This window comes from Heteronotia binoei, chromosome 2, assembly GCF_032191835.1.
Source record: "Heteronotia binoei isolate CCM8104 ecotype False Entrance Well chromosome 2, APGP_CSIRO_Hbin_v1, whole genome shotgun sequence".
In the NCBI taxonomy this organism is placed as follows: Eukaryota; Metazoa; Chordata; class Lepidosauria; order Squamata; family Gekkonidae; genus Heteronotia; species Heteronotia binoei.
Genome location: NC_083224.1, coordinates 3,872,452 through 3,899,319, shown reverse-complemented (window position 1 = coordinate 3,899,319; position 26,868 = coordinate 3,872,452). Strand labels below are relative to the sequence as shown.

Here is a 26,868-nt window from a genome sequence, read left to right as displayed (position 1 = left end):
TACAGGACAGAAGACTTATTTATTAAAAGTTCTAAAAAAAGCTAGCAGATTTATCGAAGAAGAGGTGATATTAACAGGAGACTTTAATGAGGATGTTAATAAAGATAAAAAAATAAATTGGAGACAATGGAACTTAATTGAAGTATATAAAGCCCTTAATTTGGTGCCTGAACCCACATACCTCTCAGGGAGATACAAAACGACTTCATGTCTAGACTATGTATTAATTAATAGAACATGCAACTGGGAAATTAAAAATGTCACTACCCACCCAATATGGATATCAGATCATGCCCCGATAAGTGTAGAACTTAAAATAACACACAAGCAAACCAAAAGAACATGGAGATACAATAATATGGTTATGCTTAAGGATAAGGATAAAAGACAAATTATGGAACAAACAAAGTTATACTTTCAAGAGAATAGGGGTACAGTGGGAATAAATGTCTTATGGGACGCAGCTAAAGCAGTGATCAGAGGACAATGTATCATGAAAGAGAAGGAGATAAAAAATGGTACGTAGACAGAGAAGAGACTTCAAGAATTAGGTAAACTGCAAAAAGATGAAGCACAGAAGTTTTGTCCCATCAGACACAAGGTAATCAGGGACTTACAGAAAAAGCTAGACGATCTGGATTCTATGGCGTTATGGAGGAAACAGCTCATGGTAAAAAACGAATATCAGAGAAATACTCTCAACTCAGCTAAGAGACTGGCAAATTTTCTAAAAAATAAGAAACAAAGGCAAAGAGTGAGAAGTATTAGGGTAAATAAAAAGGTAACACAAAACTTAGAGGAAATAAAAGGAGCATTTGAGGGCTTGTATAAATAATTATATGGCAAAAAGGGGGGGGGGGGTATCCTGCCCCCTCAGGGAAAGTGTAGGCGCAATACATCACCTCTCCTTTCCCGGTGTAGTGAACGTCGCGTGGTCACTGTCTGGTAATGCCTAGCAGATGGGCACTGCAATGGCCTCTCCTACATTACTGCATCCGTGGCAACACCTTCTCGCTGGTCCACCCCATTTTTCACAGTTTGTCATGTCATGGTGCAACCGAATGTCCAGCGGTATAACCGGATGGGCAGGCCGGGTTCACTAACCTCACCAGCCAAGAGAAGGTAACTCTAACATCAAACCCGGGCAGACAGAGCTCGTTAATGTAACACCTACCATCTGGAGGACTCGCTGCCGGCGTCCCGGCTTACTGGGCCATGGCAGATGACCCCAAGGTGAAAGGGTGGAGCCAGTACCGCGCACACTGCGCTTCACCTAAAAATTCCTCTGCGCAGGCCTGAAGGGCATGTCCACACCCACAACCCACAACGCACCAAGTCCTGCAGCGATGGGCAAGGGGCAAAACGGCAGGTGGAAGATGCCACTGGAAGCCACAGTTCCGATCCTGCATGTAGGCGGTTCAGGGTATTGGTCGCCTGATGCTGACCCGGAGACAAAAGCATTTTTCGGCAGCACCCTGAACGACCAAGCAGCCTTATCTAGGGACAGCACTGCTTGCTCCGCATGGAGAGGGGCCTTAAAAAGGTGGCCTAAACAAAGCTCGTCTCCATCTCCCCCCAGTTGGCAAGCTGCGGTCAACGGGCATCCTTACTTGCGGTCAAAAAATAACAATAAGGAAAAGGCATGCACCTGCCTCACAAAGTGTGCAAAGACTAAAGCTTGCGTGCTGGAACATCAGAACCTTGCTTGACACAGTAGACAGTGGTCGCCTGAACGACGCTTTGCTCTAGTTGCCCACGAACTTCTTAGGTGGAATATCGATATAGCAGCCCTCAGTGAGGTCCGTTTTCCTGAGGAAGGTAGTCTTCAAGAACACGGTGCTGGCTATACCCTCTACTGGTCGGGTAAGCCAAAGGCTGAGAGCCACCTTTCTGGCGTCGGCTTCATGGTCAGGAACTCCATTGCCTCCAAACTCGAAAATTTGCCAACAGGTCACTCAGATCCACGCGCCTCCCACTTCAAAACAAGCAGCATGCAACACTCTTTAGTGTGTATGCCCCAACCCTTCAAGCAGATCCTGCTGAAAAGAACAAGTTCTATGCTGATCTATGCAACCTCGTACATAAGACCCCTACAGAGGACAAGGTGATCATCCTTGGGGACTTCAATGCCAGAGTAGGTAAAGACTCGGAAGCCTGGAAAGGAGTACTTGGCAAACACGGCATTGGCAACTGCAATGATAACGGGCGCCTCCTGCTAGAATTCTGCACGGAGCACCAGCTCTCCATCACCAACACTATCTTCCAGCAGAAGAATAGTCTGAAGACAACCTGGATGCACCCACGGTCCAAGCACTGGCACCTTATCGACTACATTCTGGTGCGCCACAGAGACCTTCGAGATGTCTTACACACCCGAGTAATGCCCAGTGCAGAATGTCATACAGATCATCGTCTAGTACGCTGCAATCTCCGTCTTCACTTTAAACCCACACCCAGGAGAGAAGGCATCCCTCGGAGGAAGTTTCAGGTTGGCAGCCTTCAGTCAGCTGAAGTTAAAGCTGCCTTCCAGGCAAAACTCCAGACTAGAACTGAGGACCCCAATTGCCCCACAGACCCTTCTCCAGAAGCACTCTGGGAACACCTAAAAACTACCATCCTGTCGATCTCTGAAGAAGTCCTTGGGTTCTCCACAAGGAAGAACAAGGACTAGCTTGACGAGAACAATCAAGAGATCCAAGAATTACTGGCGAAAAAGAGATCTGCCTACCAAGTACATCTTGCTCAGCCCTCCCGTCCTGGGAAAAAAGCAACCTTTCGCGCTGCATGTAGCAACCTCCAGCGCAAGCTTCAAGACATTCAGAATGAGTGGTGGACCAAGACTGCAGAGAGAACCCAGCTGTGTGCAGACACTGGTGATTTAAGAGGGTTCTACGAAGCCCTGAAGGCCGTATATGGTCCATCATATCAGGCTCAGAGTCCCTTGCGTAGTGCAGATGGCCAAGTGCTCCTAACAGACAAGGCATCCATACTGAACTGGTCAGAGTATTTTCAGGTTCTCGTCAGTGCCAACCGCGTAGTTCAAGATTCAGCAATCCACCTCACTCCACTTCAACCAGTGAAAACAGAGTTGGACGAGATCCCCACCCTAGAAGAGACTGTTAATGCCATCAAGCAACTGAAAAGTGGCAAGGTAGCGGGAGTTGATGGAATTCCACCAGAGATCTGGAAGCATGGGGGCACAGTGCTACATAGCACACTTCATAAAGTACTTGTCACCTGCTGGGAACAAGGCAAACTACCACAGGACTTTCGCGATGCAATCATCATCACTCTACACAAGAACAAAGGGGAAAAGTCAGACTGCTCCAACTACCGGGGGATAACCCTGCTTTCCGTCGCAGGCAAAATCCTTGCCAGAATACTCCTGAATAGACTGGTGCCCACCATTGCAGAAGAACTCCTCCCCGAGAGCCAGTGTGGCTTCAGAGCTAACAGGAGCACCACCGATATGGTATTTGTTCTCAGGCAGCTCCAAGAGAAATGCAGGGAACAGAACAAGGGTCTATATGTGACTTTTGTCGACCTTACCAAAGCTTTCGACACCGTTAGCAGGAAAGGCCTGTGGCAAATCTTGGAACGTTTAGGATGTCCCCCAAGGTTCCTCAGTATGATTATCCAGCTACATGAAGTTCAGCGAGGCCAAGTCAGACACTGCAACGATCTCTCGGAGACCTTCCCAACAGGCACAGGTGTAAAGCAAGGCTGCGTTCTCGCACCAACTCTCTTTACGATCTTCTTTAGCATGGTGCTTCAAAGAGCCGCAGTAGATCTAGATGATGACGATGGTGTCTACATCCGCTATCGTACCGATGGCAGCCCAACCTGAGGCGACTAAAGGCCCACTCCAAGACAATGGAAAAACCTATCCGAGAGCTACTGTTTGCTGATGATGCTGCACTCGTCTCCCACTCGGTATCAGCTCTGCAGCATATGACGTCCTGCTTTGCAGAGGCTGCCAAGCTATTCGGCCTAGAAGTTAGTCTGAAGAAGACAGAAGTTCTCCACCAGCCTGCACCCCAGGAAGATTATCACCCTCCCTGCATCACTGTGGGTGAATCAATTCTGAAGACAGTCCAGCAGTTCAGCTACCTGGGGTGCATCATCTCCTCAGATGCCAAGATCGACAAGGAGATTGACAACAGGCTGGCAAAGGCAAACCGTGCATTTGGCCGACTGTACAAAAGAGTGTGGAGCAACAAGCATCTGAAAAAAGGCACAAAGATCAATGTTTACAAAGCGGTTGTGATGACAACCCTCATCTACGGCTCCGAATCGTGGGTTTTATACCGTCATCAGCTGCGACTCCTTGAGCGCTTTCATCAGTGCTGCCTTCGCACCATCCTTAACATCCACTGGAGTGACTTTGTGACCAACACTGAAGTCCTCAAGAGGGCGGAGGTTACGAGCATCGAGGCACTGCTGTTGAAGACGCAGCTGCGCTGGGCAGGGCATATTTCTAGGATGGAAAACCACCATCTTCCCAAGATTGCTCTGTATGGCGAACTTTCCACCAGACATCGAAATAGAGGGGCACCAAAGAAGAGGTACAAGGACTCCTTGAAGAAATCCTTTGGCACTTGTCGCATCAACCATCACCAGTGGTATGACCTAGCCTCAGATCGCAAAAAGCATGGAGGCACACCATCCACCAGGCTGTCTCTTCCTTTGAGAATGCACGCATAGCTGGTCTTGAGGACAAAAGGAGATTGAGGAAGAATCGCACTGCTACAGCACCAACACCAAATCAGACTTTTCCCTGCAGCCATTGTGGCCGGACCTGCCTGTCCCGCATTGGTCTTGTCAGCCACCAGCGAGCCTGCAGAAGACGTGGACTACTGTACCTTTCTTAAATCTTCGTTCACGAAGTCAAGCCGAGAGATATGGCGAAAAAGGAGTGAGAGACTTTGAAGAAGAGACAGGAATAAGGTTGACAGATATAGAACAATTTATTTACACCTCCACTCTCCAATCCGACAGAGTGCTCCGCTGCACCTCCACCACACATATCCCACACACAGTAAAGTGTCTTTGTACATTTATACATCAGGTCCAGCCAGGTAACCAATCAGCTTCCTGCTGAGTCATGCTGACATTGCTCAGGCTGATGCAATCTGGCAACCAGCCACCTTCTGTCACTTAGATGATCTACGTGGCAGTTCAGTGACTTTCACTTTCCCAGCATGTGCTAGAAACTGTTTGACTTTTGCATACAACTGACAAAGCAACCCTTCCCCGAGAAAGAAGGGGGACCCAGGCTGTCTCCCGCTCATCTCCCCTACCTGGACTGGAGGTAAAGCAGCCGTTTCCACACCTCCAGCAAGACAGCGGCTCAACAGCGTCTCTCCACTGCCTGTTCATAACAGAAAGTAAGAAGGGAGGGGTTTGACTTCTTATTCCATTTGCTTTGTCAGTCCCTTCTTCACGCACCCCCTTCCCAGGCGTCTGAGACAAGCCCTGTGTACACTCAACAAATTCTTTTACACTTTTTACTAAATCCTGGGAGAGGCAGAAGAGAAGTACCCATGAGCCTCAGGGTGAAAATCTCTGCTGACATATTTCAGACTTCAAACGTGCCCTGGGAACTCTGGAGTTCCTAAAGTTACAGCATCCCTGCTGGATCAGAGCCCAAACCCAGGAATCCCATTCTTCTGCCAGCTCAACCCTTGAGTCTGGGCTGGGGGTGGATATAGACAGGGGTGGAAATGACGTTGCATGAAATGTCACCATCACATTCAGCCCAAATCCCAGATGTCACTGGAGCATTTCCGGACAATCTGGAGAATCTAGGGCAGGGGTGTCAAACACTTGGCCCATGTGACAGAAGCGAACCGCCCAGGGTTTTGATCAGGCCCACGGAGCTCTTTTCTGCCCCCTCTTGGCTTTACCCTTTGAACCTCGAAGACTTCCTCCCTTTCAGTTCTCAGGCTCTTTGAAGCTCTGAGGCAGAGTCTCCTTCAGTTGGGAGCTTCAAAAGCTCTTTGAATCCCCCTTTGAAGCTCCCAGGTTGAGTCTCAGTTCCCAGCTCTTCTTGCCTTTCTTTGCTGGCTGCTGCAAGGAAAACATGGTGTGGATTTTAAGGTCCGTTCCATGTTTTCCTTGTAGCTTTCTCTTTGCTCTGCAATGGTTTTAAATGGAGTGGAGAGGGTTACATTTTCAGAGTTCCTATAGGCAGCTCAAACTCATGTGTCCCTGCAAACAAAATGTTGATGCTTTCAACCAGCTTATCTGTTGAATGGCTCTAATTTAGTGAGTACTCTAATGTGGGAACCCACAGCCAAACAGGGATATTTTACTGGAAAGCCATTGCCAACCTGAGTAGACTTGGGGGTGGGGGAGAAGCTTACAATGCCATTTCATTGTTTCCACAGAGTCATACCCTTTGTGCCTTTTCTTGATGTTTTATTTTAAAAAATTTCACTGCCAAATTTCACTGTTCCCCCACCTTTCCAACAAACAAAATACTGGAAGAGTTTTAAGCAAGTTTGTATTTTAAGTTTAAAAATAATATCTTTAACTGTGTTTGGTTGCGTCTGTTATAAAGTTTATATCTCCACTACCTGGCAATATATTTTATGACAGACACGGCCTGCCCTCACAAAGTCCCATTTCTGTCAGCTCCAGCCCTCCTAACGAAGGAGTTTGACACCCCTGATCTAGGCTACTCTCCGTGCGAAGCTTCACAACAAGGCCTCCCCAAATCTCCTGGGCTTCCGGCCACACCCTGTCATCCCAATTGCACAATCCTGTTTCCCACAGTGGCCCCTCAGATGCCCCTATAAGAACAGGCACAGAAGCCACATTTCCCCCTTGATTACTGGCCTCTAGGAACTGGTTTCCAGCGCTCTGCTGCCCCAGAAGGCTGAATCGGTCTGATCCCGTTGGAGAAGAATGAGGGTTAGTGGATATTGAGTGCTGTGTGTTCTGTGGAGACCTATTTCATTCTTTTCCTTGCCTTAATGCCTTAATCACATTCACGGGGTGCCCCAATCGCCTCCAGGCACAAAGAGTCCTTACCAGAGGAGAGGGCATCTTGGGCACCCTCCTGGGCCTGCGCCCTCTGCCCTTCCTCCAAGGAAGCTCCGTCAGCCCCAGAGAATGCAGCTTCTGCCTTCACCGATGGTCCCCACATCTGAAAGGGATAAGAGATAGGATGGAAGAGACCCGGCACTGGACCCTGCCCCACTCCCAGACTCTGCACCCTTCCATCAGCAGACCTGGTCAGTTATCTGGAGGGAGCAGAAATTATCTACTAGAAGAGGCTGCTGAAGGAGGGATTTAAATCTCCCATTTGGAGGATGAACACTTGGACAAATTTCCCTCAGGGAAACCTTAGATAAGGTCAGATATGGAATTGGATGTAGCTGGAGGAAACCCCCTCACCTGCTGCTCTGGCTGCCTCTTCTCCTCTGCCTGACTCAGGAGGAAACCTTCGGCCAAGGCCACCGCCTGGGAACTGGCCTCCGGCCCACATCCTCTGACCCAGCACTGCATTTCCTGGGGCAGGAGGGCCAAGAACCGCTCCAGAACCACCACGTCCAAGACCTGCTTCTTGGTGAGCCTCTCTGGCTTCAGCCAGTGGTTGCAAAGCCGATGGAGCTGGTTGCAAACCTCTCGGGGCCCATCAGCCTCATGGTAGCGGAACTGCGTGAAGCGTTGGAAATGTGTGTCTGAGGTCACGGTGTCCTTAGGCAGGTTCTCTGGCACAGGGCTTTCCCAGAATTCAACGTTGCTCCCAGCTAGGGTTGGACGGGGGCCTTTGCTTGCCATCTTCGAAACTCCAGGTCCTTCTGGGTCCTGCTCTTCCATCTCCTTCCTCTTCTCTTGGGCCACCTCTGACTGTGTCAATGTCCCTTTAGTGACTTGACTATGAAGAGAGGCTTCTTTCTGGGGAGGGGGAAGGAGAGACAGAGAGAATTACATGTCACAAGGAAAGCAAATGAGAACCGCCCCGGTGGATCAGAAGAAAAGTGCTTCTTGTGGTTTGTAGATCAGGTTTTGTTTCGTTTTGCTATGTAATTAGATCCAAGTAGTCAGCCATGTTGGTCTGAAGTAGTAGAACAAAATAGGAGTCAAGGGGCATCTTTAAGACCAACTTAGTTGTATTCAGAACGTAAGCTTTCGGGTGCTCTCTAAGCACACTTCATCAGATGAGGAATCCGGTACAGGGAGCAAAGCCACACACAGCTGGTAGTCAGTGGCTCAGAATGCAAACTGGTACAAATTTAAGATCCAATCACAGTATAGTAAAATTGTCTGGTAGGGAGTGGTTTAGAATGCTAATTTAAGATTCAATGACAGAATAGTAATATTAACAGATGGAGCAAACCTTTGATCTGAGAAGTATGAGCATGCAAAAGCAATAAAACAGTAATATGTCAAAATGTGAGAATGTCTGTTAATGACTATATTGTATAGTCTGAGATATAAATACCTTCCTTTTGAGCCAGGCTTAATACCATATAGTCGCACCTCAAAAAGTATATTATAGCATTGGAGAAAGTTCAGAAAAGGGCAACTAGAATGATTAAAGGGCTGGAACACCTTCCCTATGAAGAAAGGTTGAAATGCTTGGGGCTCTTTAGCTTGGAGAAACGTCGACTGAGGGGTGACATGATAGAGGTTTACAAGATAATGCATGGGATGGAGAAAGTAGAGAAAGAAGTACTTTTCTCCCTTTCTCACAATACAAGAACTCGTGGGCATTTGATGAAATTGCTGAGCAGACAGGTTAAAACGGATAAAAGGAAGTCCTTCTTCACCCAAAGGGTGATTAACATGTGGAATTCACTGCCACAGGAGGTGGTGGCGGCCACAAGCATGGCCACCTTCAAGAGGGGGTTAGATAAAAATATGGAGCAGAGGTCCATCAGTGGCTACTAGCCACAGTGTGTGTGTGTGTGTGTGTATATATATATATATAGTTGGCCGCTGTGTGACACAGAATGTTGGACTGGATGGGCCATTGGCCTGATCTAACATGGCTTCTCTTATGTTCTTATGTTCATTGACATTCTCACATTTTGACATACTGTTTTATTGCTTTTGTATGCTCATACTTCTCAGATCAAAGGTTTGCTCCATTTGTTAATTTTACTATCAACTAAAAGCCTTTATTGGCATATATCAGATTATAAACAAACAGATAAACAGCTACAGAAATAATAAAACAGTCTTATGCAGCTATAGATTGGATTAATTTTACTATTCTGTCATTGAATCTTAAATTTGCCTTCTAAACCACTCCCTACCAGACAATTTTACTATACTGCGATTGGATCTTAAATTTGTACCAGTTTCTATTCTGAGCCACTGACTACCAGCTATGTGTGGCTTTGTTCCCTGTACCGGATTCTTCGTCTGATGAAGTGTGCTTAGAGACCACATGAAAGCTTAATGTTCTGAATAAAACTAAGTTGGTCTTAAAGGTACCACTTGACTCCTATTTTGTTTTGCTATGTAATGTAATGTACCAGACTATTTTAGATATGCCTCCTTGGTTCTTTGGGAAAGTCCACTGTCTCTGCTTGGCTCTTGAAGGATGTTACAAGCTTAGCCTCTCATTACTCTGGGTCAGTCTGTCTGATGGGGCTAATTTTTAAGGCAAACTGGGGCCCCAAAAGGGCCAGGGGGACTAGTGACCCCTTCATCCTTTTTTCTATCCTTTCAATAGATGTGAAGTACTAGGAAGAGCACCTCTTCCAAGCACCAAGGAGGGGTCCCCCCTTTGATCTGTGGGGCTCACTTGGTCAGATCCTGGTCAGGTCTCCAGCAAAGAGGAGATCTTTGGGGGAGGCTGAAAACCAGCTCCTCAGGGCTCTCCTCTCAACTAGAAGGAAACTCTCAGGGCACTTGCAGGGCTGAAGACCATGACAACAGTTAATGACCCTCAGCATTCCACTATGAAAAAGGGTACATTTGCACATCCGTCTCCAATTTCTATATATTTATTTGCTTCCCCATCTTTCCCCCCAGAATTAGATAAAAACAAATGCAGTCTCTACAATCGTCCGGGTGAGAAAGGCTCTGAACTCCGCTCCCTTTACCCGTGACAAGGCAGACATCCTGTAACATATGGGGACCATATAAACTCAACTTGTTATCCCTGTTGGGTCCTCACATCTCATACACATTTTCACTGAGTTGTGTGCTAATCCGCTGCTCACCCTCTTCCTATAGATACAGACTGCTAGCCTCCATTTCAATGAATCTGAAGAAGTGTGCTCAGCTCGAACGTGACCCTCTATAACTGGCATTTCCTGTCACCAAACTACACAAAATTGTGCTTGATGCCTAAAAGGAGCCCCTAAAACCAGTGCTTCTTCTTGTTTGAAGTGCCTTTATTGAAATAGAAAACTTCAATACTTTCCACCAATTCCTCTCTCAGGACTTGGCAGAACTCCCACCAACAGGTGCTGGTTTTCAGTACCCACAGATACTGCCGCAAAAAAAGGGGGGCAGAAGCCCTAAAGCTGCTTGCAAGTACAAACAATGAAGTAAGGAGGATGACCCCACACACAAATGAAAATAGTCATTGTAATATCACCCAAGCCCCTGAAAGCAGAGAATCCTAGGGTCATCTAGTCCAACCCCTGCACAATGCAGGGAACTCACAAGCCCCTCCCCTCAATGCACAGGACCCTCCTTGCTGTCAGGGGGCCCCGCAGCCTCTCTTGAAGCCCCTCCCAGGAAGGAGAGCCCAGTTAAAGCATAGAATCCTAGAGCTGGAAGGGACCTTCAGGGTCATCTAGTCCAACCGCTGCACAATGCAGGGAACTCACAAGCCCCTCCCCCACAATGCACATGACCCTCATTGCTTTCAGAGGGCCATCCAGGCTCTGTTGAAACACCTCCCAGGAAGGAGAGCCCAGTTAAAGCACAGAATCCTAGAGCTGGAAGGGATCTCCAGGGTCATCTAGCCCAAATCCCTGCACATTGCAGGATACTCACAAGCCCCTCCCCTCAATGCACAGGACCCTCCTTGCTGTCAGGGGGCCCCGCAGCCTCTCTTGAAACCCCTCCCAGGAAGGAGAGGCGGGTCCTTCCCTGCAGGCTCCCGGAGCCCGCCCTGCTTGCCAAGCCCTCCCGCCTCCTTTCGCTGGGCTCCGTGCATTGAGCGAGCGGGGCTGCCTTCGGGGAGCCAGAGCAGCAGGAGGGGGCTGCAAGACTCACCAGTCCGCCGGCTCCGTTCCCCCAGGGCCTCCGGGTGCAGCAGCCACAGCGCGCCGGCCTCGCCGGGAGACCCTCCCCGGCCCCTGGGTTCCGTCCCCAAGAGTTCCGGCCTCCTCCAAGAGTTCTCGCCCGGCGGCACCGGCCTCCCTCCCTCCCTCTTTCTTCCTTCCTTCCTCCCTCCTTCCTGCCTGTCCGCCGGCTCGGTTCCCCCAGGGCTTCCGGGCGCAGCAGCCACAGTGCACCGGCCTCGCCGGGAAACCGCTCTCCAGCTCCTGGGTTCCGCGCCTTAAGAGTTCCGGCCTCCCCGCCCCTGCCTGGCCCAGCGGCACCGGCCTCCCTCCCTCCTCCCTTCCTTGCAGGTGGGCGGGGCTCCTTGCCATCCGCAGTCTCTTAGCCCCGCCCGGCCTTCTCCCGCTCCCGTTTCCTTGCAGAGCTCGGGCGCTTGTCTGCCTTGCAGCAGGGCAGGCAGAAACTCAGCGGGTGAAGTTCGGCGCCTGGTTAGGGTTGCTAAGTCCCATGCAAGAAAAATCCGGGGACTTTGGGGGTGGAGCCAGGAGACTTTGGGGGTGGAGCCAGGAACAAGTGTGTGACAAGCACCGTTGAACTCGAAAGGGAGTTCTGGCCATTGCATTGAGAGATACCACTGCACACCTTTTAAATGCCTCCCCTCCATTAGAAACAATAAGGATATGGGCACTTTTCTTTGGGGTGTTATAGAATTGGACCCCCTGGTCCAATCTTTTTGAAACTTGGAAGGTGTTTTGGAGAGAGGCACTGGATACTATGCTGCAAATTTGGTACCCCAACCTTAAGCCCCCCCCCCCTTCAGCCCCAGATACCGGCGGATCAATTCTGTATTATACCCTATGGAAATCGTTCTCCATAGGGAATAATGGAGAACGATTAATAATAATAATTTTCCTTCCCCCTTGCTTTCTGATGACCCTGAAGCGGGGAGAGGGCCTTCAGACTGGGGGATCCCCTGCCCCCACCTGGGGATTGCAGCAAACCAAACAAATAACGAAGAAAGCATCAAATTCACGTATACAGATTTATCAGAAATTGATATCGCTATAGTTATGATAATTTTTGATAAATTTGTATAAGTGAATTTGATGGTTTCTTCCTTATTGTATCACGGTATTTGTTTGGTTTGCTATCTCCCCCTGATTCTCCCTGGTTCTCTTACCCTCCTGGGGATTGGCAACCCTACCTGGCATGTTGAAATACCTGCCAGGTTCTTATTCCAAACAATTCCAATAGTGAAAGAAGATAAACAATTTAACAAATGGCAGAGGAAACTTTCAGAATTTATATGGGCTGGCAAGAAACCAAGAATTAAAATGAAGTTCCTGACTGATGCAAAGGAAAGGGGAGGTTTTCAAGTGCCGGATTTAAAATTATATCATGATGCAGTTTGTTTGGTGTGGATAAAGAAATGGATAATGTTATTAAATAAAAAATTATTAACATTAGAAGGCCATGGAAATAGTTTTGGTTGACATGCATATTTGTGCTATGGAAAAAGTAAGATGGGTGGTTTTTTCTCACACCATTATATAAAAAGTAATTTGTTAAAAACTTGGTTGAAATGCAAGAAATATGGTGATGAGAGGAAACCGCTTTGGATTGTGCCGACAGAAGTAATAAAATTATATTCTGATATTCAGGAAGAAAAACAGATAACATACAAACAATTGCTAAAAATAGAAGGCGGCAAGGTGGAATTAAAATCAGTGGAAGAATTGGATTATAAATACAATTGGTTTCAATTGCAACAAATTAAAAGTCTGCTTGAACAAGATATTAGAAATGATGGAATAAGACAAGATCAAACTGAACTGGAAAGAATGCTGTTTGACGATAATGAAAAAATGATTTTGAAGATATATAAATTATTATTGAAATGGTCTACAGAGGATAAAGTGATTAAATCTCAAATGATAAAGTGGGCAATTAACATAAAGACATTCAGATGGAACAATGGGAATATTTATGAAAGACCTCTATGAAAATATCGACATGCAATAACATCAAAGAAAATTGGTGGACTTGTGAAAAGGCTATACCATTTCGGCAAATGATTCAGCAAGAAATTACAAAGATTTTGGGTTACAATATAAAGAAGGCACCAGAAATCTTTTTGTTGGGATTACAAATGGAAAATTTTTCGAAACAAGATAGAACATTACTTTGGTACATGCTTTCAGCTGCACGGACATTATATGCGCAGTTGTGGAAGCAAAACAAAATACCAGAAAATTATGCATTGGAGCAAAATGGACAAGCTTACTAAAGTATTAAAAGAACTTGACATAGATAAGTTTAACAAGGAATGGGAGAAATTTCAAAAGTATATTGAAAAACAGTGGAAGGTAAAAGGACACTTGGTGATTTTTAATAATGATTAATTTTTTTCTTTTAAAGTAAAGTGCTATCAAGTGTTTTAGTTAACTATAGAAATATATAATGTTTTTCATTTATAAGGTTTGGGACCAATGGACTACAATTAAGATAGGCAATGTTAAGAATTAAGTATAATAATACTATAAATGGATTATTAATGAAGGTAGTAGTAAGTAATTTTGCTCTTCTTTGTATTTTATTATAGTTATAAGTTCTTTTTTATAAACAGGTTTTTAAAAGGTTAATATTACCGTTTACTTTTTTTATATTTTAAGTAGAATGCACCGGGGAAGTCACAGAAAGGGGAGAGGGAGATGGGAAATGTAATGCAATATTCTGATATTTATTTTTGGATAGTAATTGATTAATGTTGCTAAATAATAAAAATTGTTTTACCCGAAATACCTGCCTGTCCGGAGAGTGGTCAAGAGAAGCCCCACCGGGGCGGGGGGGGGGGGGAGCCAGGGGTGTAGTCAGGATTCTAGAAGTCGGCGGGGGGGGGGCTTTTTAAAAAGTCAGGGAGCCCCTTTCCCAGCCACAATGGGGCTTACTGCTTCTCAGAAGCTTTCTGGGGTTGGAGCAAAAGCTGGAGGTTCTGAAAGTGGCCAAGTCGAGGCAGCCAATCCTAAAACTTTGGAGTCAAGACGGGACTGCAGTGTGCAAGCAGCCAGCAGCTGGATCCCTTCCTCCCCTTCCTGGTCCATTCCATTCAGCTGCCTCCACCACCTGCTCCTCCTCCTTCCCCAGCACAGCCATGGACAGAGAGAGAGAGAGGCTGTGCCCCAGAGGGCCTTCTGGAAGTCAGGAGGCCCAGCCCGGAAGTCAGGGGGCAGTGCCCTCATGGGCCCCCTGTGAGTACAGGCCCGGGGGGGGGGGAGCAGAGGGGAACGGAAGGGCCGGCCTGACTGGTGCTAAGGATAAGCAAATGCAGTCCAATGAGCGCCCAGCGCATTTTGTAGGGAGCATACGGGAAAGGGTGGGCTGGTGGAGTTGCAAACCTCTAGGTGGGGCTTGGAGATCTCTTGGAATTTCAGCTCACCCTCTCCAGGCTACAGATCCAATGGATACTTTGGGGGGGGGGGGGGCGATGGACGGACTCCATGGCATTGCACCGCAACTAGGGTTGCCAACCTCCAGTTAGGGCCTGGGGAGGGATCTCCTGGCATTGCTGCTGTTTGATAGTTGACTAGAGAGATCAGATTCCCTGCTTCAGCGGTCGAGCCCTATAGCCCTGTGCCCTGATGAGCTCTCCTCCCCAAACTCCGCCCTCACCAGGCTCCGCCTCGAAATCTCCATCTCTTTCCCAACACACAGCTGGCCACCCTGAACCCCACTGAGGTCTCCCTCCTGCACTGGCTCCACCCCCAAATCTCCAGCTCTTTCCCAACACACAGCTGGCCACCCTGCACCCCACTGAGGTCTCCCTCCTCCGCTGGCTCCGCCCCCAAATCTCCAGCTCTTTCCCAACACACAGCTGGCCACCCTGCACCCCACTGAGGTCTCCCTCCTCCGCTGGCTCCGCCCCCAAATCGCCACCTCTTTCCCAACACACAGCTGGCCACCCTGCACCCCACTGAGGTCTCCCTCCTCCGCTGGCTCCACCTCCAAATCTCCACCTCTTTCCCAACACACAGCTGGCCACCCTGCAACCCTCTGAGGTCTCTCTCCTCCCCAGGCTCCACCCCCAAATCTCCAGCTCTTTCCCAACACGCAGCTGGCCACCCTGCACCCCACTGAGGCCTCTCTCCTCCCCAGGCTCCACCCCAAAAAATCTCCAGCTCTTTCCCAACACGCAGCTGGCCACCCTGCACCCCACTGAGGCCTCTCTCCTCCGCTGGCTCCACCCCCAAATCTCCAGCTCTTTCCCAACACGCAGCTGGCCACCCTGCACCCCACTGAGGCCTCTCTCCTCCGCTGGCTCCACCCCCAAAATCTCCAGGAATGTCCCCACCTGGAGCCAGTACTGAATTAAAGGGAAGTTGTTCATGAAGAACTAAACCAAAAACCTGTCAGCAAAACAACCACAAAACACTGCAAATGTTACAAAATGTTATATCTATTCCTAAGCACTTGATATCATGAAATTTGTTTCACATATGATGACTCACTGGCACCTTCAGCTTCCAGCATCCCAAAACAGCTCATTAAAGGTGCATACACAGTTTGTCTTGAAATCAGGGTGGATTCTACATCTCTTTCAAAAAAATCCACAGGTAGTCCCCAGGTCCAGTGTGACAGCACATCGCTCGGATATCTGTTTTTCGAATGCTTCCTCAGGTGCTAGCGTGTTGTAGGGACTCAGACACCAAATCACATCACTCTACAATTCAAACAATGTCAGTCATCAATGGCTGTAATTCCTTGCCGCTCAGTAAGGCAAGGAACGCCAGCCATTGATGACTGACATTGTATGAATTGTAGAGTGATGTGATTCTAAGCATTCAGGCCAGTGGCTCATCCAGTCCAGAACTCTGTGTCATATAAGAACATAAGAGAAGCCCTGTTGGATCAGGCCAGTGGCCCCTCCAGTCCAACACTCTGTGTCACATAAGAACATAAGAGAAGCCCTGTTGGATGAGGCCAGTGGCCCATCCAGTCCAACACTCTGTGTCACATAAGAACATAAGAGAAGCCCTGTTGGATGAGGCCAGTGGCCCCTCCAGTCCAACACTCTGTGTCACATATGAACATAAGAGAAGCCCTGTTGGATCAGGCCAGTGGCCCATCCAGTCCAACACTCTGTGTCACATAAGAGCATAAGAGAAGCCCTGTTGGATGAGGCCAATGGCCCCTCCAGTCCAACACTCTGTGTCACATAAGAACAGAAGAGAAGCCCTGTTGGATCAGGCCAATGGCCCATCCAGTCCAACACTCTGTGTCACATAAGAACTTAAGAGAAGCCCTGTGGGATCAGGCCAGTGGCCCCTCCAGTCCAACACTCTGTGTCACATAAGAACATAAGAGAAGCCCTGTTGGATCAGGCCCGCGGCCCCTCCAGTCCAACACTGTGTCACATAAGAACATAAGAGAAGCCATGTTGGATCAGGCCAATGGCCCATCCAGTCCAACACTCTGTGTCACAAATGAACATAAGAGAAGCCATTTTAGATCAGGCCAATGGCCCTTCCAGTCCAACACTCTGTATCACATAAGAACATAAGAGACGCCCTGTTGGATCAGGCCAGTGGCCCCTCCAGTCCAACACTCTGTCACATAAGAATATAAGAGAAGCGCTGTTGTATTAGGCCAGTGGACCCTCCAGTCCAACACTCTGTGTCACATAAGAGAAGCCCTGTTGGATCAGACTAATGGCCCATCCAGTCCAACACTCTGTGTCACATAAGAGAAGCCTTGTTGGATCAGGCCACTGGCCCATCCAGTCCAACACTCTGTGTCACATAAGAACATAAGAGAAGCCATGTTTTATCAGGCCAATGGCCCCTCCTGTTCAACACTTTGATTCACATAAGAACACGAGAAGCCCTGTTGGATCAGGCCAATTGCCCATCCAGTCCAACACTCTGTGTCACATAAGAACATAAGAGAAGCCCTGTTAGATCAGGCCAATGCCCCTCCAGTCCTACACTCTGTGTCACATAAGAACATAAGAGAAGCCCTGTTGGATCAGGCCAATGGCCCCTCCAGTCCTACACTCTGTGTCACATAAGAACATAAGAGAAGCCCTGTTGGATCAGGCCAATGGCCCCTCCAGTCCTACACTCTGTGTCACATAAGAACATAAGAGAAGGCCTGTTGGATCAGGCCCGCGGCCCCTCCAGTCCTATACTCTGTGTCACATAAGAACATAAGAGAAGGCCTGTTGGATCAGGCCCGCGGCCCCTCCAGTCCAACACTCTGTGTCACTCAAAGGACGAAAAAAACAGGCGCCATCAGGACGACCATCTGTGGGGCCAGGACATTAGAAGCCCTCCCACTGTGCCCTTCCAAGCACCAAGAATACAGAGCATCACTGCCCCAGACAGAGAGCTCCATCTATACCCGGTGGCTTATAGGGCTCCTAGTGTTCTGCTTCCACTGATGACGCCTGATCCCACATGGCTTCTCTTATGTTCTTAACATCCAAGAGTCCAATTGGGCAGGGCTGGCTCGCTCACGAGGCGAACTAGGCGGTTGCCTAGGCCAGCAGAAGGAGGGGGAGCCATATTGAGCTCTCCCGGTGCCCACGACAGCCGCCTAGTTTGCCCCCGCACCTTCCCTACCTCCCCAGGGCTGCAATGCAGCTGTGCTCCCCCCCCAAAACCACGCCAAGCTGCGCCGAGGCTGGGCCCGACCCGCTTCAATGCCATCTACCGCTTCGAAGCCCACGTGGGAGAAGGCTTTGCTCCTCCTCACTTCTGGTTCCAGGAAGGAGGGGGGAGAAGCCTTCTCCCGCGTGGGCTTCAAAGCATAAGATGGGTTGCCGGCGCATCAAAGCTGGTAGGGTCCAGCCTCGGTAGGATCCAGCATGACTCAGCGCGCCTCTGAGGAGGAGCGACGGAGCACAGCTCCACTGAGTGCCAGGGAGCGAGGGAAGGTGGGCAGTGGTGGCAGGGGGGAGAACGGGGGAGGAAGCCGAGCCTCCTGCGCGGGGGGTGGGGGGGCGGCAGAGTGCAGCACCACATTGCGAGGGCCAGGGGGCAGCAGACAGGAAGCCTGCCTAGAGTGCCATGCGCTGTGATGCGGTGGCTAAAAAGGCAAATGCAATTTTGGGCTGTATCAACAGTACTGTCCAGATCATGTGATGTGATGGTATCGCTTTACTCTGCTCTGGTTAGACGTCATCTGGAGTTTTGTGCTCAGTTTTGGGCACCACATTTTAAGAAGGATATAGACCAGCTGGAACGGGTCCAGAGAAGGGCGACAAAGATGGTGAGGGGTCCAGAGACCACGTCCTATAAGGAAAGGCTGAAGGAGTTGGGCATGTTTAGCCTGGAGAAGAGGCAGCTGAGAGGTGATAGGAGCACCATCTTCAAGTACTTGAAGGGCTGTCCTACAAAGGATGGTGGGGAATTATATTGTGGCCCCGGAAGGTAGGACCAGAACCAACGAGTTGAAATTAAATCAAAAGAGGCTCAACATTAGGAAGAACTTCCTGACTGTTAGAGTGATTCCTCAGTGGAACAGGCTTCCTCCTTGGGAGGTGGTGGGCTCTCCTTCCTTGGAGATTTCTGAACAGAGGCTAGATGGCTATCTGACAGCAATGGAGATCCTGTGAATTTAGGGGGGAGGTGTTTGTGAGTTTCCTGCATTGTGCAGGGGGTTGGACTAGAGGACCCTGGAGGTCGCTTCCAATTCTATGCTTCTATGTTGGGCCGGCACTTCAATTGGGATCCCGGCTGTGACGTATGGGACACTAGAAGCCTTAACGACTAACAAAATTGGTGGCAGGGTGTGAGCTTTGTGGGTCACTGCCCACCTCTTCAGATACCAGGCATTAGTTGGAGAAAAAATGTTAAAAAAGGAAAAAAAACCCAAACAAAAGAGAAGAAAAAATTTCCTATGATGGAAAACCCATTTATCAAAAGGCATAAAAGACCCTGGGAACTTCTACATGCCAAGCAGGTACTGCAGGCGGTTTCAGACATTTTAAAAAACAGTGCTTCAATCCACTATACTGACCGTTCGCAAGTGAATTCTGGCCTTTCGCTAGGGTGGCCATAATATCTGCAGGCCAGCCAGGGACACCTTGAGGGGGGAAGGAATGTGTGTGCCCGTCCCTGTGCCATCGGTCCCATCGTTGTGGGACCCAGGGGGCCGGCGCAGCGGCCTGCCGAAGCAGCCTGTCACTAATAACACAGGTGGAGATGCAGGACAGGAACCCGGAAGTGACCGACAGGCTGCTTCAGCCGGCCGCTGCGCCGGCCCCCTGGGTCCCACAACCATGGGACCGATGCCACAGGGACGGGCTCGAAGCACTCTATAACCCCTCAAAAGAACAGCAGTCTAGCTCGCTTCCCCCGAGCCCTGCCGCCATAAGCCTCAAGGGGGCTCATTTTGCGGCATCTCCCGGCAGGAGGGTGGCACCCGCATGGGACACATATCAAATGAAAGAGGGGGCGCAGGGCTATCAGAAACAGCCGGCGGAGGGAGTCCGGAGACCACCCCACTGGGGGATCCACACCCCGAAAGTGATGAAGGTGGCGCAGATAGAAGCAACAGAGCAAACAGGACAAAATAAATAGGCTGCATTATGCAGCACAGTTGAGAAAGTGCCTTATCCCATATACTGATGAAGTAAATACAGGATTTGAGAACAAAATTGCACCAGAAGACACAAACACAAAGCTCCCTTACACTGAATCAGTGCTTGGGTCCACCAAAGTCAGTATTGTCTACTCCAGGGGTGGCCAGAGTTGCTTAACAAAAGAGCAACACCGAATAAAGGTCAGATGTTTGAGAGCCGCAAGACATGAACATTGGATATTTGAGAGCCACGGAAGGAAGGAAGGAAGGAAGGAAGGAAGGAAGGAGGGAGGGAGGGAGGGAGGGAGGGAGGGAGGGAGGAAGGAAGGAAGGAAGGAAGGAAGGAAGGAAGGAAGGAAGGAAGGAAGGAAGGAAGGAAGGAAGGAAGGAAGGAGGGAAGGGAGTAGGGAGGGAGGGAAGGAAGAAAGGAAGGAAGGAGGGAGGGAAGGAGGGAGCGAGGGAAGGAAGGGAGGAGGGAGGGAGGGAAGGAGGGAAGGAAGGAAGAAAGGAAGGAGGGAGGAAGGAAGGAGGGAGGGAGGAGGGAGGGAGGGAAGGAAGGAAGGAAGAAAGGAAGGAGGGAGGGAGGAAGGAGGGAGGGAAGGAAGGGAGGAGGGAGGGAGGGAAGGAGGGAAGGAAGGAAGGAGGGAGGGAGGGAGGAAGGAGGGAGGGAAGGAAGGGAGGAGGGAGGGAAGGAAGGAGGGAAACAAGGAAGGAAGGAAGGAAGGAAGGAGGGAGGGAGGGAAGGAAGGAGGGAGCGAGGGAAGGAAGGGAGGAGGGAGGGAGGGAAGGAAGGAAGAAAGGAAGGAGGGAGGAAGGAAGGAGGGAGGGAGGAGGGAGGGAGGGAAGGAAGGAAGAAAGGAAGGAGGGAGGGAGGAAGGAAGGAGGGAGGGAAGGAAGGGAGGAGGGAGGGAGGGAAGGAGGGAAGGAAGGAAGGAAGGAAGGAGGGAGGGAGGAAGGAGGGAGGGAAGGAAGGGAGGAGGGAGGGAAGGAGGGAGGGAGGGAAACAAGGAAGGAAGGAAGGAAGGAAGGAGGGAGGGAGGGAAGGAAGGAGGGAAGGAAGGAAAGCCGGCCGCCCCCTCCCGCCAGCCGCCTCCCCCCGCTTTCGGCCCCCTCCCTCCCTGCCTGCCTGCTTACCTTCTTCGCAGCGAAGGCCCGCACTGGTCCGCTGGTCGCTGGAGGCCCGCGCCGCGCTGGTCGCTGGAGGGCGGAGGCCCGTGCCGACGCTGGTCGCTGGAGGCCGGCGCTGGTCGCTGGAGGCCGGCGCTGGTCGCTGGAGGCCGGCGCTGGTCGCTGGAGGCCGGCGCTGGTCGCTGGAGGCCCGCGCGCCGCCGGGCCATGCGCGCGGGCCTCCAGCAACCAGCGCCGGCCTCTCCGCCGCCTCCCTGGCCTCCGACACGGCCGCCGGGCCCCGCGCGCGGGCGGGGAAGGCAGCGAGTGAGGGAGCCAGCGTCCCTGCGCGTGCGAACGGCATTGTGGCGGGCCCCGCACATGCGCAGAGCCCACCACACCGCCGTGCGCACGCGCAGGGACGGTGGCTCCCTCACTCGCCGCCTTCCCCGCCCGCGCGCACTGCCCGCCAGCTCCCCGCTGGCTAAACCGGGACTTCTAATGGTCCCGGTATAGCCAGCCCGGGAGCCGGGAATTGGGGGCCAGAACCGGGACTTTCCCAGGTGACCGGGACGGTCTGGCCACCCTACCTTTCGCACAGTAAACTCCAGTTGCAAAGTGCATAGAAAGTGCATTTTTCAGTGTGCGTGAAACAGCCCCGCACCACTGAGCCATGGCCCTTTGGCTCCATTTCAGTTTTTGATACACCATGTTCCAATTCAGATGACCAGATAGTTATGTGTAAGTAGTTAATAGTATAATACTTCGTGGACTTGGAGCTTCTCTTCCCCCCCAACCCCGGCTCTGCACGTCAAAAGTTGCAGGGGCGCCTGGCCTCGAGTTGGCAAGGAGTGGTTTGTTGGATTAACAAGAATTAAAGCCCTCCCTCCTTCAAAGGCCCACCTCCCCAGTCTCCGGTTCCGCTCTGGGATGGAAGACACACTGATTAACAAAACTGTTCCACACTTCAGCTTTGAAAAAACCTCACAAAGTGTATTCAGAACAAGTTGAAAGAGTAACAAATCACTGTCTGATGACAGAGAAAAAAGAATATCAATGCCAATAGCAAAGTTTCAGTCAGTCAGAAATTTATTCTGTATAGCCATTGGCCATTACAAAACAGAACACAGGCACCAATGGTCCCAGAAAACATCTTAAAAGTTCCCCAGAAGGGCCGACCTCAAGAAGTGGTTGATGGATGATATTGGATTTATACCCCACCCTTCACTCTGAATCTCAGAGACTCAGAGCATCATACAATCTCCTATATCTTCTCCTCCCACAACAGACACCCTGTGAGGAAGGTGGGGCTGAGAGAACTCTGACAGAAGCTGCCCTTTCAAGGACAACCTCTGCCAGAGCTATGGCTAACCCAAGGCCATTCCAGCAGCTGCAAGTGGAGGAGTGGGGAATCAAACCCGGTTCTCCCAGATAACAGTCCGTGCACTTAACCACTACACCAAACTGGCAATCAAAGTTACATTTGATATCACTCTTGCTCTTATCTTCTTAGCTGCAGGGGCAAACAAAGAGACTCTATAAGATACATGAGCATCATTGTCATATAACAGAGACAGAAAATTTAAAACTCTCAGACCCAGGTGACCAGGAGGGTAAAAGGCTAATCCCCCTAAAGGAAGGCCTCCAGCAGCATTAAAGACCCTGCCAGCCAATCAAGGCCAAAAGATAAAGTATCCTTTGCAGGTGTAGGATGCTTAGGGAGAACACACCAAGGCCCAGCTGGAATACTTCACAGAGGGTTAGAACACCACTCCTTTGGCAGCAGGAGCCGAAGCAACTTACAATTTGTGTTGCAGGTCAAACATCTGAGAGGGAACAAACTTCAATAACAAATTATACTTCTGTTCACCCCAGCCCCCACAATTAGATGGGAAAAATTATAGTTTACAATAATATAGTAATTTACAATAATTTCATAGCAGTATTAATCAACTTATTAAAATTAATTTCAAAGGACCAGATAGCTATGTATAAGGAGTATAAGTCTGACGTACCTGATGCACATCATAATCTCTTAAACAACCTATGAACATTCCTTAGTTCAGCTTCGCTTTCTCAGATTAGTAAACCATCTAGGGTTGCCAACTGCCTGGAAGAAAAGAGTCTGGGGTCCTTCTAACATCATATAAGGTAGTGGGATATATCTGAAGGCTTCAAACACGGCTAAAGTTTCTTCCATATTTAGAGCATTTTTAAGTATTTCTTCCTGGTTACAATAACATTTCTGTGTAGATTCAAACTTTCTACAATACTTTATATAGTGCCAATTCTTTATACGGATTGTGGCTCTTTTTTAGTTATAAAATAAGATAAAAGCTGAGCAATTAAATGGTTTCTATTCTTTGGGTTCTTTCTGGTTAAAACAATTTTATTGGTAACATATGGCAGTTATATCTAATACTAATAAAATATTAATAATCACTTAATGTCTTCCCCATACATTACCCTTTTCCCTCCCCCCCCAATCTTAATTATAAACATTGGTAACGTAAGGTAACAATTTCTATTTCTACATCCTTAATCATTTTTCACCACCATCCTCTATATTACTTTCTAATTACCCTCCCCCCTTTACTTGGCTCCCGCTGATGAAAATAATTCAAAATAATAATATTTAAAGGTACTCCAGTCTAATCAAGAACCAATATTTATACTCTATCTTCTTCTAAAACTTAATCTTAATCATTATCAGAAATTGCTAACATTTAAAGATACACTTATCTACTAAAACCAAAAATTATTCTTTTTTCTTCTAAGACTTAATCATTATCAAAAATTGTCCAATGTCCTTTTACTTTCCACTCTTTTTCTGCATATCTTCTAAATTTTTTCCACTCCATCTTAAAAACCTCCAAATCATAGTCTCTTAAAGTTCTTGTTAATTTGTCCATTTCACTCCATGTCATAACTTTAACTATCCAATCCCATTTTTCTGGTATTTTTTCTTGCTTCCACAACTACGCATACAATGTCCTAGCAGCTGAGAGCATATACCATATTATAGTTCTATCTTCTTTTGGAAACTTTTCCATTTGTAATCCCAATAGAAAAATCTCTGGCACTTTCTTGAATTCGTACCCCAAGATCCTAGAAACTTCTTGTTGAATCATCTGCCAATATTGTTTTGCTCTTTTACAAGTCCACCACATATGGTAAAAAGAACCTTCATGTTTTTTACATTTCCAACATCTATCTGACATCTTATTGTTCATCTTTGCCAATTTTTTAGGAGTCATATACCACCTGTACATCATCTTGTAACAATTTTCTTTTATACTCTGACACGTTGAAATTTTCATAGTTTTTCCATAAATACTCCCAAGTATCCATCTGTATTTCTCTATTTACATTAACTGCCCAGTTAATCATTTGAGACTTCACTACTTCTGTAGACCATTTTAACAGTAATTTATATACTTTTGAGGTTAATTTTTCATTATCTCCAAGCAAGACATTCTCCATTTCAGTTCGTTCTTGTCTAATTCCTACAGTTTTGATATCATTTTCCACCAAACTTTTTATTTGCTGTGTTTGGAACCAATCGTATTTGTTATTCAGCTCTTCAGCAGTTTTTAATTCTATTTTGCCACTTTGTATTTTTATATTCTTTGGGTTCTTTCGTGCCGCTGAAGAGTGTCACTCCGACTAAATCTCCTTCCACGCTCTGAGCATTGAAAAGATCTCTCCGTTGGGTGGGTTTTCTGATGATTTGGGGAGGGATGCTGGCTCAGTGGTAGAGCATCTGCTTGGGAAGCAGAAGGTCCCAGGTTCAATCCCTGGCATCTCCAAAAAAGGGTCCAGGCAAATAGGTGTGAAAAACCTCAGCTTGAGACCCTGGAGAGCCGCTGCCAGTCTGAGAAGACAATACTGACTTTGATGGACCAAGGGTCTGGTTCAGTATAAGGCAGCTTCATATGTTCATATGTTCATATATGTTCAATGTCACTCCCACTGAATCTCTTTCGACACTCTGAGCATTCAAAAGGTCTCTCCCCTGTGTGGGATCTCTAAGGGCTTTGAAGATGGCTACTGTGCCTGAATCTCTTTCCACACTCTGAGCATTCAAAATGTCTCTCCCGTGTGGGTTCTCTAACGACTTTGAAGATGGCCACTCTGACTGAATTTCTTTCCACACTCAGAACATTCAAAATGTCTCTCCCGTGTGGGTTCTCTGATGACTTTGAAGATGGCCACTGTGCCTGCATCTCTTTCCACACTCCGAGCATTCTAAAGGTCTCTCCCCTGTGTGGGTTCTCTGATGACTTTGAAGATTGACATTGTGCCTGAATCTCTTTCCACACTCTGAGCATTCAAAAGATCTCTCTCCTGTGTGGGTTCTCTGATGCCTTTGAAGACTGCCACTCTGATTGAATCTCTTCCCACACTCTGAGCATTCAAAAGATCTCTCTCCTGTGTGGGTTCTCTGATGCCTTTGAAGATTGCTAGTGTTAGTGAAACTCCTTCCACACTCTGTGCATTCAAAAGGTCTCTCCCCTGTGTGGGTTCTCTGATGCCTTTGAAGATGGCCACTCTCACTGAACCTCTTTGCACACTCTGAGCATTCAAAAGGTCTCTCCCCTGTGTGGGTTCTCTGATGACTTTTTAGACTGCCACTGTCAGTGAATCTCTTTCCACACTCTGAGCATTCAAAAGGTCTCTCCCCTGTGTGGGTTCTCTGATGACGATTAAGAGTGCCACTGCGACTGAATCTCTTTCCACACTCTGAGCATTCAAAAGGTCTCTCCCCTGTGTGGGTTTTCTGATGACTTTGAAGATGGCCACTGTGACTGAATCTCTTTCCACACTCTGAGCATTCAAAAGGTTTCTCCCCTATGTGGGTTCTCTGATGCCTGTGAAGATGGCTACTGACAGTGAATCTCTTTCCACACTCTGAGAATTCAAAAGGTTTCTCCCCTGTGTGGGTTCTCTGATGACTTTGAAGATTGCTACTGTCAGTGAATCTCTTTCCACACTCTGTGCATTCAAAAGGTCTCTCCCCTGTGTGGGTTCTCTGATGCCTGTGAAGACTGCTACTGTCAGTGAATCTCTTTCCACACTCTGAGCATTCAAAAGGTCTCTCTCCTGTGTGGGTTGTCTGATGACTTTGAAGATGGCCACTCTGACTGAATCTCTTTCCACACTCTGAGCATTCAAAAGGTCTCTCCCCTGTGTGGGTTCTCTGATGCCTGTGAAGATGGCCACTCTGACTGAATCTCTTTCCACACTCTGAGCATTCAAAAGGTTTCTCCACTGTGTGGGTTCTCTGATGCCTGTGAAGATGGCCACTCTGACTGAATCTCTTTCCACACTCTGAGCATTCAAAAGGTTTCTCCCCTGTGTGGGCTCTCTGATGACTTTGAAGAGAGTCACTCCGACTGAATCTCCTTCCACACTCTGAGCATTCAAAAGGTTTCTCCCCTGTGTGGGTTCTCTGATGACTTTGAAGACTGCTACTTTCAGTGAATCTCTTTCCACACTCTGAGCATTCAAAAGGTTTCTCCCCTGTGTGGGTTCTCTGATGCCTGTGAAGACTGCTACTGTCATTGAATCTCTTTCCACACTCTGAGCATTCAAAAGGTCTCTCCCCTGTGTGGGTTCTCTGATGCATCTGAAGTTTCCGTCTCTCACTGAACCTCTTTCCACATTCTGAGCATTCAAAAGGTCTCTCCCCTGTGTGGGTTCTCTGCTGACTTTGAAGATGGCCACTCTGACTGAATCTCTTTTCACTCTCTAAACAGTCCAAAGGTCTGTCTCCTTTGTGGATTCTCTGATGCTTGTGAAGATTCCCTGTCTCACTGAATCTCCGTCCACACTCTGTGCATTCAAATGGTTTCTCCCCTCTTCGTTGTCTTTGGTGCAGAGGGAGCTGTGATCTGATTTTGAAGTGCTTTACACACTGAACGGATGTACTTGCCCTCATTATCCTCTGCTTTGGAAAACATGCATTATGTCGTCTTCCAT

The 26,868-nt window shown here is 48.4% G+C and overlaps 1 protein-coding gene across 1 annotated transcript in view; it reads right to left on the bottom strand.

Moving 5' to 3' along the window:
* Positions 1 to 26,566, bottom strand: part of LOC132590281 (zinc finger protein OZF-like) — a gene marked incomplete at its 5' end in the record, with an annotated part of 32,582 nt that extends 6,016 nt beyond the window's left edge. Inside the window, 2 exons of the mRNA XM_060263303.1 lie at positions 25,184 to 25,364; positions 25,449 to 26,566. Of these exons, the coding sequence (XP_060119286.1) occupies positions 25,184 to 25,364; positions 25,449 to 26,566 (1,299 nt within the window). The remainder of the gene's footprint in view (positions 1 to 25,183; positions 25,365 to 25,448) is intronic.
* Positions 26,567 to 26,868: the final 302 nt, after the last annotated feature.